The following is a 15,393-nucleotide window of genomic DNA, read 5'->3' on the forward strand; positions in this document are numbered from 1 at the left end:
CACCTAGAGTCACCAGAGCACGGGGACGCACTTAATGTACATATATGTTCCTGCCCTCATGTGTAATGTCATATGTGCTATTATGTATATGTCAAAGTACTAACAAACAAATTATAATTGCCAAATGCCAAATCTCGAGTACCAAGGCCCGAGTACCGAACCCTGAATACCGAAGCCCGAACGCCGGTCACCTGAGTACCAAGGCCCGAGTACCGAACACCGAGTACCGAGCCCCGAGCCCCGAGTTCCTAGGCCCGAGTTCCGAGCCCCGAGTACCAAGCACCGACTACCGAGCCCAACTGCCGAGCCCCAACTACTGAGCCCCGAGTACCGAGCCCCAAGTACCGAGCCCCAAGTACCGAGCACAGAAAACCTGGCAGCGAGTACTGGGTAGGTAGAATATACAAGTACCAAGGACTACCTACTGAGTAGTACTGCAATGTGTCTACTATCAGACATTGATCAATATTTACATGTTACTTGAGTCCTCAAAGGCCTCAATGAGGGTATCCAATACCTTCAGCATTTCGGAGGTTGACTCCCTTACCCTTTGCATTCTCCGGAGGTCCGCATCTGCTTTCCTGCAGCTTGTCGCATGTTTCAGCCCATGCCATCCTGAATGGTCTGTCAGCCTCAAGAATTTGGGCTACTGTAGGGGCAGGAAGATTTCCATGACGCTGTTCGTAATCTCCCAGGCGATCTACAATTGATTGAACTTGCAGGATATTAGCAGAGATAAATAATCAAATGTTGTATACTTACTTTCAGCTTGATCATAAGATCCGATTGGCATGAACTCCCGAACCATGGCACGCAGGGCTTCATTGTTGAGTTCCGGCTCGGGCGATTGACGTTCGGGAGCTTCTGACATAGCTTAGAAGATAGCATGAGTAAAGCACATGAAATGATATGAATATACCTACAAGGTATGGGTGCACCTGGTACACCCGGAGTGGCCGGATCGGGCTCCGGAGTTGATTCATTCACTGGGGAAATGCCATGAAAGGTGACCATGGGATTGAAAGGGTAATCTCACCAGCCATAGGAAAATCGGGTATAACCGGAGCATCATCAGACGAAATCAAGGTATCCTCCGGACCAAGATACAAGTCCGGGTCATCATACAGGGCCAGTCCATCCGCCAGAGCCGGAGATGATGGATCTGGAGATATGTGATGAATTTGCACATGTAAAATATGTAAATTTGAATTGGAAAACATACCGGGAATTACATTCAACACATCTAAACCACCGGACGATCCAGAATCAGAGTCTAACTCATCATCCGGCCCAAGGTATATATCATCTAATGGATCTGAACCATGTCAGATCAATTGACTGAAATCAGAAAAAACAAAACATACCAAGGGACATCCGGGACTGGGAGGACTCATCCACATCCATTGAAGTGAATTCAGTGACCGGAGGGTCATGAAATCTGACCCCAGGTTGAGAGCTCATGATATCTGATGAGCTGATGCACTGATGAACTGATTGATAACTGATAACGTCGAAGTTCAACAGATGGCCGGCGATTGCCGAAAGTTGAACGATGACCAAACAAACACAAACAATCAACGAATTTTCAACATTGTCCTTCAATTGTATTGTTTCTTTGAAACTTCATTCTATTGATAACAGATTTCACCCTGCTTTCAACATTCTCACATCTGTCAACTCCATCCAAATGTCTACTCAAGTTCAATCTTCATTGGCCAACCTCAAGGCATCCACTGCTCAACTTGTGGGCATCATTGCCGGCGCCCGGCACATCCCGGCCGGCTCTGTGGACGTCCACCTTGTTCTAACAAAGCAGGTCACCACTCTTTTGGTATGTTGAACTTATTAAATTAGTGTAACATTAATGTTTGTAATGTCCGGGTAGGCTGACATCATCCGGGCCCATGAGAAAGGGGAGTACATCCCTGGAATTGTGGCGTCCTGCTCTAAGGAGCTCATGAGGGTGCGTTCCATGACTCCCCGGGCTTTGCCCAACTGGCACAGCATTGGCCACGATGACCCCCGGGTGGCTAGACACGCCTGGCGCAAGCAAGTCCGTGCCTGGGAGGCGTTGGGTGACAATTCCTGTGATCTCCCTGTTGTCCCTAACGTTTCCACTGGCCCACTCACTCTCAACCTTCCGTCTCCACCTGTCCCTTCACCTGCACTTGTCCCTTCCCCCACCCCCGTCATTCCCTCACCTCCGGTCGTCGCCGGACCTTCCGGCAAGACGACCCCCGAGGTCCGGACAAAGGAAAAGGTAAGGCCACCTCCGTCGACCTGTCGCCGGAAGTTGGGGGGAGCAACAAGAGGAAGTCTCCAATGATTTCGGGACACTCCTCCCAACCTCCAAAGTCGGCGCTGAAGGCTCGCAAGCGTGTCAAGTCAACTCAACTCCCCAAGTCGAAGCCGTTTGTGGAGTCGGAAGATGATGAGGACCCAATTGTTCAGGTATGTGTTCTGGCTGATTTCTGACATGCTCTCAATTTGTTGCAGCCGATTTCGCGTGGAGTGCCGGAGGTCGTCCTTCCCCAGCGCACCATTGTGGTAAGGAAGCCCCAGTCGCCTCGGTCACCCGGTTCCCCCAAGAAGCAATCATTTGGGCCTGCTTCGGTAAGTTTGCATTTTTCGTTTGGACTTTAATTATATGCTCATGTGTCCACAGCTGACTGCCGGCAGTCGTCCGGAGGTTACGGTGAGTCGTTAGGACATGTCCGGACCTCCCATGTATAATTCCCACTCATTCCCATTACATTAGAAATCTCCCATCAGTCGTCCGGAGGCTCGGGTAAGTCCTAGAAGTTTTCCAGAAACTCATGTGTATTAACAATCTGTCAGGCAACCTCCGGCAGGCGTCCGGAAGTTGAGGAGGAGTCCAATGATACTTCCAGTGCTTCGGATGGTGACCCGCCGGCCACTACCACATTTGATATCACCATTCCCGGCCCAGTGAGTACTCAAATATATTCCCTCTAGTCCATCTACTAACGGATACTACAGAACAACCCCTGCCATTATTGTGTCAAGGAAAATTGGCCCTGTGCGACTCGATTGGACAAGAGGTCCAGCCTCCCCTGCTTGTCTTGCATCCGCTGCTCCACCAAGAAGATCAAATGCAACCCTGCATCTCTGGGATCCCCGCCCAAACGGACCCGAGGGAAGTCTACCACCGGCCGGACGCGTTCCAAGACACCTGCCCCTGCTCCATCCAATGCTCCATCTCCCTCCCGGTCAAGGGCCCGAACTCGTAGTCAATCTCGTGGCCCTTCCCGAACTCCGGCCATCCCTGCTGCAACCACACCCCAGGTGCAGTCACGTGGTCGCAGCAAGACCATCACTACCAAGAAGACACCTGCACCTGCACCTGCACCTGCACCTGTTCCTGCACCTGTCCCTGCACCTGTCCCTGCACCTGCGCCAGCTGGTAAGTCACCCATACTTTTGATGACCGGCTGACCTAATTTTTTACTTAGCAGTCAGGTCTTCCAGCGTCGCAGTGCCTCGTGCAGCACTCGATGTTCCCATGCCGGATCTCCATTCCATGGCAATCGCGATTCGGGATGGTGCAGCTCGCATCGCTATTCTTGAGGCTCGGGTGCAGGAGCAGGACGCTAAGATTGATACCCTGCAACGCCTCCATGAGAGCCTCCGGCGCACAGTGGTCGACCGGCACCCTTCATTTTCACTTCCGGACACACCGGCCGATGGAATAATGTTGCTTGGTCAAGGAGGTCCCCCCCCGTCCATGTCACCCCTCCCCTCCGCACTTTCCAACCTCATTGATTTGGACTTTTCAGTCATGCAACCTACACCCTTGACGCCTGAGCATGAATCTGCTGTGGTAGGTCCCATGGTTGAGCCCACCCAAGTTCAGCCTGAGGGTCCACAATCCTCTGGCGAAATTGATCTCCCTGATGAACCAGGCAACCTCCTGCCAGAATCCCCCGGCGATATTGTGGTCCCTAATGAACCAGGTAACCTCCTGCCAGAATATGATTCTTCTGATGAGGAGATGGATGTTGAGGGAAAGGTTGATCTTCCTGGTGAGGAGGTTGACATGGCTACATAATTGCTCAGTGATAGATGTACATAAATGTTTTTCCATGCATGTTACCTATGCCACAATTGAATCATTCAATGATCACTCCCGATATCCAGAACTCGAAACTGCAGATTGAGGTAGATATCACCCAAAACCCGAACACCCGAATGTCAAATTATTAGTGCCGAACCCCGAGTCCCGGGTGCCGGGTACCGAGTCCCGACACCCGGAACTCAGGATTTGACATTTTAGACGAACGACATCTTCCAGACATGTTTAAATCAACCTATGTATATCTGTAAACATTTTACTAACCCCCAAACCCCAAACCGAGATGTACCAACCCCCGAACCCCGAAACCCGAGAGTGCCGGGTCTCGGGTCTCGGGTGTCCGGAACTCGGAACTTGGGAGAATTTGGGGAGATCAATACAATTTAATTTACAATCGAGTTGATTGACAACACATTGACTTACCCATGTTTTGCAATATATTTTTGTTTAGACATACCGAGTTCCGAGTTCCGGACACCGGAGACCCGAGACCCGAGACTGCCGGGTCTCGGGTGTCCGGAACTCGGAACTGGGGAAAATTTGGGGAGATCAATACAATTTGATTCACAATCAAGTTGATTGACAACACATTGAATTAACTATGTTTGCAATATATTTTTGTTTAGACATACCGAGTTCCGAGTTCCGGACACCCGAGACCCGAGACCCGGCAGTCTCGGGTCTCGGAACTCGGTATGTCTAAACAAAAATATATTGCAAACATAGTTAATTCAATGTGTTGTCAATCAACTTGATTGTGAATCAAATTGTATTGATCTCCCCAAATTCTCCCAAGTTCCGAGTTCCGGACACCTGAGACCCGAGACCCGGCACTCTCGGGTTTCGGGGTTCGGGGGTTGGTACATCTCGGTTTGGGGTTTGGCACTGAAAATTTGACATATATATTTTTGTGAGTGTTGTGCTTCTGGTGTCCATGCTTAGAAATAGGATTTGTTGCACACCAGGGTTCAGGTGTGGGGTTTTTCCACTTCAGTCCTGGATTATTGGTCAATGCCACACATGATAGATTCATGTTTTTGTGCTTAGGGGTTTAGATTTGGTGGTTGATGGTAGGTATATGCACTCATAGTGTACATGTATCCTATGTGTTTGATTCGCTGGTGGCTACATCAGCTGTATGTCTTGATGGAACATATCTAGGCTCACCCATATATGTAATACACCCCCGTCGGCCCGCCCGTCTATGTATTATCCCCCACGTCGGCCGACCCGTCTATGTGATACATCCTATGTTGGCCCACCCGTCTATATAATACATCCTACATCGGCCCACCCGTCTATATAATTATACCCCACCTCGGCCCACCTGTCTATGTAATAAATATTTTATAGCACCCTCGGCCCACCGGTCTATTTGATATCTCTTTCGTCGGCCCACCCGTATATGTAATACATTCCACGTCGGCCCACCTGTATATGTAATACACCCTACGTCAGCCCACCCGTCTATGTAATATTCCCCTACCTCGGCCCACCCATATATGTAATACACCCACGTCGGCCCGCCCGTCTATATAACAATATTTGCCTTACATCTCTCTTCAGCCCAGCTGTCTATAATATCCTACTCTACATATTACCCAGATGGGCCCACCCATCTCCATGAATGATCATATTCCCCCGGCCCATCCGTCAACATTAAGGATATATATATCATTGGCATACATGGGCCCACCCGTCTCCATCGGAAATAATATGAGTCCCGGCCCATCCGTCATCATCGAGAATATACACAACATGGGCCCATGATCAGCTGGCCCGTCTCATACGGGATATTATGGAGGTCGGGTGGCCCGTATAATACGGAATTTGTCACTGAAGGGGCTCCTTTTGTTGATTGCTCATACATTAGATGTTGGAAGGGCAGTCCAAGCATAGGGGCCGAGGGGTGCTCGGGGTCATCTAGCAAGGGGATGTAGTTTAGTGTCATTCTGGACGTCTGCACAGTTTATAGTCATGCTGGACTTGGGCGCAGTTTAACCTCATGCCAGAGGGTAGAGTCAATGATTAGGAGTCAGTAGCAGTGGGAAGAGAGGGAAGTCTAGGGAAAATGTGAAAATAAATGTAGTTTTACCCCCTCAAAAGGTCGTTGGTCTACCAGACCAACCTAAAAATCTAAATTGAGGTCTCCGCAGTTGGGATCATCGGCATCCGCGACAGGTACAAAGTCTAATACCCTAATGGGTACGGGATCTACCAGTGTCAGGGGCTGGTGTAGAGACTAATATCTCTGTGGCCTTGCAGCCATCTAAATTCCCATCATCCCAATCAATTCCTAATATAGCACGACTCATATCTCACCTAGCGTGCTCAAGCGCTTCGTGGGCCGCTCACGCGCACTAGCACTTTGGTCATGCATTGGTCGCGTTTTTTGGCACGTGCATCTTCAGTTCCATTGCCCGTCCTCTGTCCATCCATTCCATGTCCGTTCAGTTCGTTGGTGCATATTCCAATTCTATTTTCATTGATTCTGACATATCTCCGGCGCTTATGGCCATATTTCGTATGTTTTCCATTATGGACCCTTTTATTACATATTATCTCGCATCCACTTCACTTCTCGGTTTGCTTTAGCGCTTGACAGCGCTTAACATTACTTAGTATATATACATGCGCCTAAATTGTATAATGGGATCTTTCTGCCCACACATCGTTGGACTATAAGTCTAAGTTCTCCCTCTAAATCTAAAGTATCTAAGTACAATATGAGCGCCGTCGCCATACATTACTAGAGACTCTGCCAATTAGTTTTCTGACTCATCAAAAGTCGCTGCACTCCACCACCTGCATACACGCACCGCTACCGCTTAGTGCGTGCCATCGCTTATCATCAGCTGCTGTCGCTCATCAGCGCTTCACATCGCCTTCGCCCACTCGCACTTCGCTCATCGTCGCGCGCCTTACCAGGCTTGACTAAGGCGCCCAGTTCAGTGTTTCCCTCCATATTATACACTTAGAGGAACCTTCTCAGTAGCAATCCCCTTGGGCCGACGTATATCTCACTCATCGAGGACTACTTGAGTTATCTCATACTACTCATATTACCCCCACTTCCCATTCCTCTTCTACAACTGGAGCCCACCGTGAGGGGATCATCTGAGAAAACTGGTAGGTTACTCAGGCCTACGAAAGAACGTGTCGCAAGAAACGAAGTATTAGAAGAATTCCAAAGAGCAGTTGCCTCTTCGCACCTATCCACCATTCAGGAAATTTTGACTCTGGTCAAATACAAGTGCCCGCAGAACTTCTCGGAGCCAACACGCCCCAATTTATCCCTATTAATGCCAAATCTGTTTGCACCTGCATCGCCGGTCACGCCATCGCCCAAAGAATCAGTACACGGTGAATCCTCAGATGACTTTGAATCACATGACCACCCCCGCAACCTGCCACCCAGCGTGTTTGTTGAAACACCTAAAAATCCCTTAGATCCCAACTTTAATTCCTTATCCCCACTTACCCTGCTAACCGTTTCTAGTGCAACGGTCAAAGAAGAACCTTTATCTCAGAAATGCACACCGCTGATAAGCGAAGTGCCTGTTGTTAAAACAGAACAAACGAAACCCCTAATCAGGCTGACGTCTATTTGGAACTGCACCGCCATATTTATCCCTCATTTCACTCAAGCAGGACTATCCAATGTCATACTCCCAACACCCATCATAGCCAAACCTCAACCTACCAAACCTCAACCTCAACCTGTCAAAATGTCTACTATCAGAATGCCGATCCATGGCTCAGACAAAGCGCCGAAGTTTGACAGCACGGCGGAAAATCTCCTTGCATTCATCAAGGATTATGAGTCATGCGCCGATGATGTGATCCTGGTCGGAGGCGACCAAATCAAAGGTATTATCCACTACCTGCCTAACAGCGAGCGCGCGCTCTGGTCTGGAATGCCAGAGGCAAAGTTAAGCGATTATGATGCCTTTATTGAAGAAGTAAAGGAAATGTACCCCGGCTGTGAAGGCAAAAAGCACTACACCATTTCTGACCTTCAGTTGGTTACATGCAAACACGCGGCCCTACCAATGCCTTTGCTCACCGAGCTTGGCAATTACCGCCACGCGTTCAGAGAGATCACCGATTCCTTGATCGCAAAAGATCACATAGGTAAGGCGGAACAGAACTGCATGTGGCTAGAAGGGTTTCCAAGCAATGTTCACCATCCGCGTGACCCTTACCCCTTTGCAGATGTAGACGCAGTGTAAGACCTATGGTCTTTTCAGCCTTGTATAGGCCATATTTGCCATCCCTCAGACTCTATTACCCTCTGCATTGTTTTGAACATAGCGCGTGGTATTTTATCGTCAGCCAACGGCTGCAGGTCATCGGCTCACATCAGCTTTTCTTCGGGTCCTTCACATGTCCTCTGTCCATCCTATTCATATCCTCCATTGGTTCATTGGTGAGTGTCATACTCAATTAGTATTAGATTGACTTTATTTCCGAAGCTATTTCATTTATATTCTCATTACATGTGTCACAGACCCTACTTACATACTTATTGCTATCTACTCAGTCCCAAACAGCACTTAGGCGCACGTACATATATATCCCATATTTATGAAGTTCATGTATTTCTTTTTCCCTCACTGGAAATCTATCCTCACTCTGCATGCAAAATCAGAACCTCCGCACTAAGCATTCAGTAAAAACTTTGGCTTATCTCCACATGCATCTTTCTATCAGCTGACTTGCCTCCATACATCGGTACTTTCATGTAACAACCGGTTTACACATTTTCTATGTATCGACTCGGCCACACTCTCTAAGTGTGCAAACGTACCTTTGGCCGCAGGTTTCTCTATCACCTCATACGTTCAGCGCATCGTATTGCATCAGCTTATACCGCTTCGCATCAGTTCGTGTCACTCTGTGTTGCATCGCATCGGCTTTCGCATTTCCTCACTTCTCAACATTACTTACTAGTTTCCCAAGTTCCCCTCAGCATATTTTACTTAGAGGAATCATTCTCAGTAGCAATCCCCTTGGGCCGAATACTATACTCGTGTCCAGAGGTCTATTTGAGTTTTACCCCACTTCACCCTTTCTTTCCCTTTCACCCCTTCTCATCTAGCTATCATTCCTCGCACACATTGGTTCAGGTTCGGACCACAAAAACACCGAACCAGACCATAGAGAACCATTCTCTATGGTCCAGTTCTGGGTTCAGACATTTGGTAGAACTGAACCGATGGTCCAGTTCTTGGTTCTTGTCTAGGACCCTCCGAACCGGACCATGGCAGCACTAATAGGAAAGGTTTTCATCACATTAGAATATAAAGTGATATAAAGCAATATATGACTATGCAAAAGCACCATAATCAGCATAATCCCCAGCAAGAACTCACCAGTTTACTGATGCTCTTGTCCAATTGTTAGTGCTAGAAATATTATGAGATTATCAGCAGTTTTCAAACAATGTCCTGCTCACCCCAATTGTATACTACCATGATGCTTGTGGCAACTGCAAAACTGCAGATCAATGTTAGATCTAGACATCTTGAGGCGACAAACCTGTCCAATAGCTATAAGAGATATTTGAATTGATTATTGGCCACAAACTGGGATCATTTAAGACTGTGGTCATATTCAAGGGATGGGTATGAGTCAGTGGGGAATGTTGGAGTGTATAACGATAGCATTCGTGCTAGATATACTGCTGTTCAGTGTTTCTATTACCAAAATCTGCATGATGGAGATGAACATTTGGTCCTGCCTCGAGAGTCAAACAGCCCTTCAATTACCCTTATGGAATAAGGGCTCATTGTGCGACACAGCATCAGAGAACTCAAACAGGAAAGCATGGCAGAGTGGGTCAAAAGTGGAGCAAATCTATCTCATCTTATCCGTTGCCTTGTATATGCTTCAAACCTTATAAGCAGGCTATCATGATTATATCAAAACGATGAACAAATAATATGATAACCATAGAGCAAATCCGATACAAAGCGCACCATGTTCAATGTGCACTTGGTGTAATGATGATGATTGCACTGCCAGATTCATGATTGATCTCCAAAGGTTTAAAGAGAAATCGAACATGGGAGACAACTTACAAGAAGTCATTTTAAACTGCATCTTGTCAACATGAACAAACAATTGCGAACCGAGGCGTTACTTGAGGAAATTCTGCAGAACTTCACTGAAGGCTCAAGCGGCGCTTAGCGCTTACTATGCAACAACATCAATTTAACAGCAACTTGGAATGTTGGGCTTTTCCTAGCATTTGGAAACTGGAACCGTTGTCGGCGCTAGAACAAGTCACAGCGAGAGTTGGAGAAACCACGCTGAGGTGTGAAGCGGGGAACTGACGCGTATAAGTACTGCACAAAAAGGACGAAGAAGCTAACGGAAAGCACTGTGGGAAGTAAAAACACTGAAAATAAATGTAAAAAGCACTACATGACAAATATCAATGACGCAGACACTGAAAAAGGCAGCAGTTATTTTCAGTGTTCACGTGACCATCATGTCAATCAGTACTAAATACACTGACTAATCAAACCAAGCTTTTCAGTGTCGGTACTTTCAGTGGTGAAAACGCTGATTTGTTTTCTCAGCGTCTAAAGTACTGGTGATGTTCTCCATGACCGTAGGCCTCTACACATGGTCTCCATCCTCGTAAAGGAGTTTAAGTTTTCTGGTATTGTGCATGGTTTGGGACGTGCCTTTGAATGGGAACTCTTTTGCTGCCGGTCATGCAGGAATATGAAAAGGGAAAATCACCCTATGCACATTTGAGGCATGCCACTGCCAATTTGGGCAAACACATTTGTCACGTGATAGATACAAACAACACGTCAACAAAGGACTTCTTCGCAATCGTCCTTGGATTGGTCGCCTCTCCGTCCACTATACCAAAAACAAGGCCATTGAGAAGTTCAATAGGTGAGTTGAGCATGCTCTCGCAGCTAAGCACTATATACTCAGGCTATACTCTGTTTCTCCCCAACACTCCATCTTGAACAGTGCCTCTAGGAGTAAGCGCTACCTAATGAGCAATTTGTGTTATGGGACTCCCAGGGCCTCTCTCAAAAGGAGGGAACTGGTGCGTAATGATCGTTCATTCTTATTTTAAGGTGGACAAGTTAAAATTTGATGCATATACTCACTATAACTGCGCATATAGCCACTCAAAGGCCCACACCAGCACCATGCGCAAACGCCCAACGCACGCCAGCAAGTGCTGACGTGGAGCGAACACTCGCGGATGACACCAGGACGCCGAAGACACGAAAAGGACGAGAGGCGGCACTCATTCTTGCTCATCGCACTCTCATTCTCACTCGCACGCAGCGCTTGTAGACTCGGCTCTGGATGGGGAGTCACAGTGAGTGAGTCTGTCAATCCTCTCTCGAGCTCAAGCCATGCTGATCCAAGCTGTTCCCCGCCATTTGCAGTGAGTGAGTCTGTTGGTTTTCCTTCGAGCTCAAGCCACGCTGATCCAAGTTGCTGCCTGCCATTCGCAGTGAATGAGTGTGTCAATCCTCCTTTGACTGGAGCCATGCTTATCAAAGTCGTTGTCTGCCGTTCACAGGGTGTCGATCCTCTATCAAGTGTGAGCCATGCTGATTGATGTCGTTGCCCACTGTTCACAGTGTCTTAGTGAGTCCTTTTTTACCATCGTTTTTTTTTCACTCTTGTTTGTATTCCGACAGTTTCGGCGACATTCTCGCACGTTTGCGTTCATTTTATGCGAGCTCAAGACGACGCTGATATACTTCAAAAAGGCAACCGTCCTCCTTGCTACAAGTGGTGTTTTCGTCAGTACGAGCTTCATCACCTGCTCCATATTGTCTACTCTTTATATCTCTCACCCCCCAGCTTGTCCCAGAACTCATTCTCCGGCAACTCCACTGTAGGCTCAAGCTCAGCTGCGCTCAACAAGGGCAAGTGCGTAACATTGTGCGGTGCTCTCATCCGAGTCATCCCAGCAGATCCTACAAACCAATTTAGATGCGCTCAAGAGTCAATATCATTTCCCTGACACTCGATTACTGCGTTTGAAGCAACGGCAGCCATACACCTTGTTATTCGATATGCTCTCGCTTTGGACTCTTTTCACAGATCCTGGACGCAAGCTAGTTACCTTTTTTGACTGCCCATGCGTCATGTATCACTCTCAAATTAGTCTATTGTAATCCTATTCATAATTGTCAGCATCGCAAATGGTGTTTTTCAGTGTTTCGAGGAGTATCACGATCTTTGTTGTTAATCCGATTTCAGCGTTGAAAACACTGAAAAATGTCACTTTCACTGTTCTAAACACTGAAATTTTGCACATCTTATCTTCTGGTTCTGATGTTGACTGCGATTCAAAGATACAAAACCGTGAAAGTCAGTGTTTTGGACCCTGACTTTCAGTATTTAAAACACGGATTTCCAGTGTTTTTACTTCCCACAGTGAAAGGATGGTACCGGTAGCAAGAAGAGACAACGTTAATCGTAGCCTTGTGGGGACAGTGCTTCCTCCGGTACGGTGCTTTCTTCGGTACCTTCTTCAACAACTGTGGTCGAGTATCACAGCCGCTCGGCGCTCGGCAACTTTGCCGCGTATCAAGGTTTCGATCAAATGCGGTCCAATTTTGACTACTGCATGGTCTGAGGCCTCATCTTCAACAAGGGCGTCAACCGGTGATAAGTCTTCTCTTCTTGTTTCCTGAAACCAACTCATTTCTGAAAGGCTGCGCAGCGTAGCCGGTGGAACCATATTGAACCTTATAATTATCCGCTCTCGGGCTGTTACCCATGAGCCATGGCAGGAAGCACTGGAAGCACTTCATAATCGTTATCAAAATAGGACTCGGACACGCTGCGGTGCCGGACCAACAGTACCTGTGACAACGTATCAAGATCCGGATGAACTCTGCTGCAATTCCTCTGATTTCAAACTTCAATCCCTCTGTATGGGAAATACTAGGCTGAAGTCTTTCGATGGCATATCTACTTTTGATGCACACCATTCAAAGATCTTGGTCCGTTGATGAAGAGCTTTGGCTGAGAGACTCATGTTTACAACTTTGTGGATTTCCAGAATTAAATTCCTCCGATCCTCGAGGTGGGAAAGCAATCGATAATATTCCGCAGGCAATCAATCAGCTTCTTCCATGAGGCAAGATGTATGGCGTAGGCGCCTTTGGTTGTGCCCTGCAGAGCGTCTAGAAGAAGGTGAAGAAGCACTGGTTTTGAGACATGCTGATGGAATCACTGCATGAGGCGTAGAGTTCGGGAATATCTATGTAATGCTGTTTCGTGCTTGTGTGATTGTGAACCACTCTAAATTGCTAATACAGGACGCCTCAAGATTGCGGGCTATCGGACCTCAGTGTCGCCTAGCAGGGGTATCCAATTACGAATATTCGAAATTTGCTCCCTGTCCATGCGTTGTATCTCTATCAACTTACGCAATGTGAGGTACAATGACAGCACGTGCTATAATCGCACTATACTGACAACGCAATCCAGAATAACATTTAAACATCTTGTACAACAACCAGAACCTCGTATTATGATGCATCGATAATTGTCCGCAACGCACTCAGAAGTCCTGCAGTGGACTTCCATATGAAAATACGTATTGTTAGTGCATCCTGTGTAACACGTGCTCTGAAGTCACAACCCATGAATTTTGGTGGCGGCTCTCGAGACCCTTGGCACGTTGTGTTTGCAGTCTCATCTCGGTTCGTTTAACGCTAGAACTCAGATGCTAACGCGACATCATACTACCATCCGGACATTCATCGAACGCCGAATCGATATCTCGGAGCCGTTGTGAGTGTTGCACAGCTGACTCACCAATTTATCAAGATTTACTCGAAGAGAAGTAGAAATAAGACACTGGTATATATACCTTTAACTTCTAGTTTCCTCCAACGCCATTCAGCTGACACTTGTTATTACATCCGCTTTATACTTAAGGTATGATATCTCGCCGCAAGATGTACTGGGTCATTGAAACCGAAACTGAAAGCAGGTCATGATCTCATTATCAAAGATGTTGAACAGCTGTTATGATGCCTGGTCAAGTTCATTGTACGTTGCCATTTTCGACTGATGAATCACATGCGGTTTGTTCAATGCAGTCCCCAGGCATCTCAACCGTAGTAAATCTAATGGGTAAGTTCCATCTTTATACTTTGAAATGCGATACCGAATAACAGATCGGTGCCCACTAGCCGATCGCATTCAAATGTTTTTGAGATAGAGATATCTGGTTTGCATTTTTCTCTATACGATAGCTGTCGATCCGGAAGGCTCACTACTGTGCAGATATCTCTCTGCGTGGAAACCTGCCCAAAGTTGGGACGACTTCGTTGGACGACTTTTTCTGCGTGCGCATCGGTGTTTGCAACCAGTTGCAGACAACGGGCTGGGCACTACGATCTTACAAGTGGAACAAGACACATCGCTTGTGAGTTATCAATAAGTGTGATTGCTATGGGAATTAACTATGCGCGGGACTCTCAACAAGCAAAGTTGATGAGTCCTCCAAAGTCACATTCAGCGTCGATGCCTGTGATATCCGACACTCCGGGAGGATTGGTAGCTTCGAGGAAACCGTTGGAAAGCTCTTGGAACGCCCAGGTCGTAAGTGAGGTTTGATATTTCCCCTTCAGCACATTTAACGCATCTTTAGCCATCAGGCAGACTGTCAACTTGTATGGATCAGGAGGCCAAGAAATCGAGATTCACTTTAGCATTGCCCGCATCCAATATTCGACCATCAACAAGTTATCTATCTCTTGTGAGCAGTCAACCATCCTCTATTGAGCGCTATTTCTCAAATCATTTCTGCAGACGTCGACCTGCAAGATTTGCCCTCCATCCATCATAACACATTTCGCGTTCAAGTGGCTATAGATGGCACTATCTGGGAAAGCTCTTCAAAGCCCAGTAATCAAGGATGCTCCAGATGGACAGACAGATATGATTTGTACGTTGACTGATGCCGTCCATATGCACATGTTTGACGCATTCTCGACAGTCCATTCCAACTCGACTCGCATGCTTCACTGCAAATTTTTGCTACACGTTGGCTCCACGGAAACAAGCCGATAGCTGTGGTGGAAGGTTCCGTGAAAGAATGGCTCGCTGCGCCCAATGGTGGTAGGTTACCTATGAGCCTCTGTGTAGCCCACTCACAACATCCGCAGTCTTTAGCAAGACTCTTGAGTCTATGGGCACAAAATTTCAGCTGGAGTTTAAGGTCTCTCAGACTTCTACCGCTGGTGATTTCTACGTTGAGAAAGCTGCCGATCCGGTGGTGGAGAAAC

The 15,393-nt window shown here is 47.2% G+C and overlaps 1 protein-coding gene across 1 annotated transcript; it reads left to right on the forward strand.

The window, feature by feature from the left end:
- The first annotated feature begins 10,878 nt into the window (after positions 1-10,878).
- Positions 10,879-11,730, forward strand: F5891DRAFT_1073923 (uncharacterized protein). Its single transcript, XM_041363350.1, has 3 exons — positions 10,879-11,008; positions 11,090-11,168; positions 11,250-11,730. Exons 2-3 carry the CDS (start codon positions 11,115-11,117, stop codon positions 11,694-11,696), a joined length of 501 nt encoding a protein of 166 aa, XP_041217391.1. The 5' UTR covers positions 10,879-11,008; positions 11,090-11,114; the 3' UTR covers positions 11,697-11,730.
- Positions 11,731-15,393: the final 3,663 nt, after the last annotated feature.

This window comes from Suillus fuscotomentosus (assembly GCF_016647785.1).
Source record: "Suillus fuscotomentosus strain FC203 chromosome Unknown F5891scaffold_163, whole genome shotgun sequence".
Taxonomy (NCBI): Eukaryota; Fungi; Basidiomycota; class Agaricomycetes; order Boletales; family Suillaceae; genus Suillus; species Suillus fuscotomentosus.

What these genes read in the sequence shown, in the direction of transcription:
- F5891DRAFT_1073923 (XM_041363350.1), top strand. Translation starts at nt 11,115, where the DNA reads ATGAGCAATTTGTGTTATGGGACTCCCAGGGCCTCTCTCAAAAGGAGG. An exon ending in CTCTCAAAAGGAGGGAACTG is followed by an intron (nt 11,169 to 11,249) that starts GTGCGTAATGAT and finishes CTGCGCATATAG; the next exon opens with CCACTCAAAGGCCCACACCA.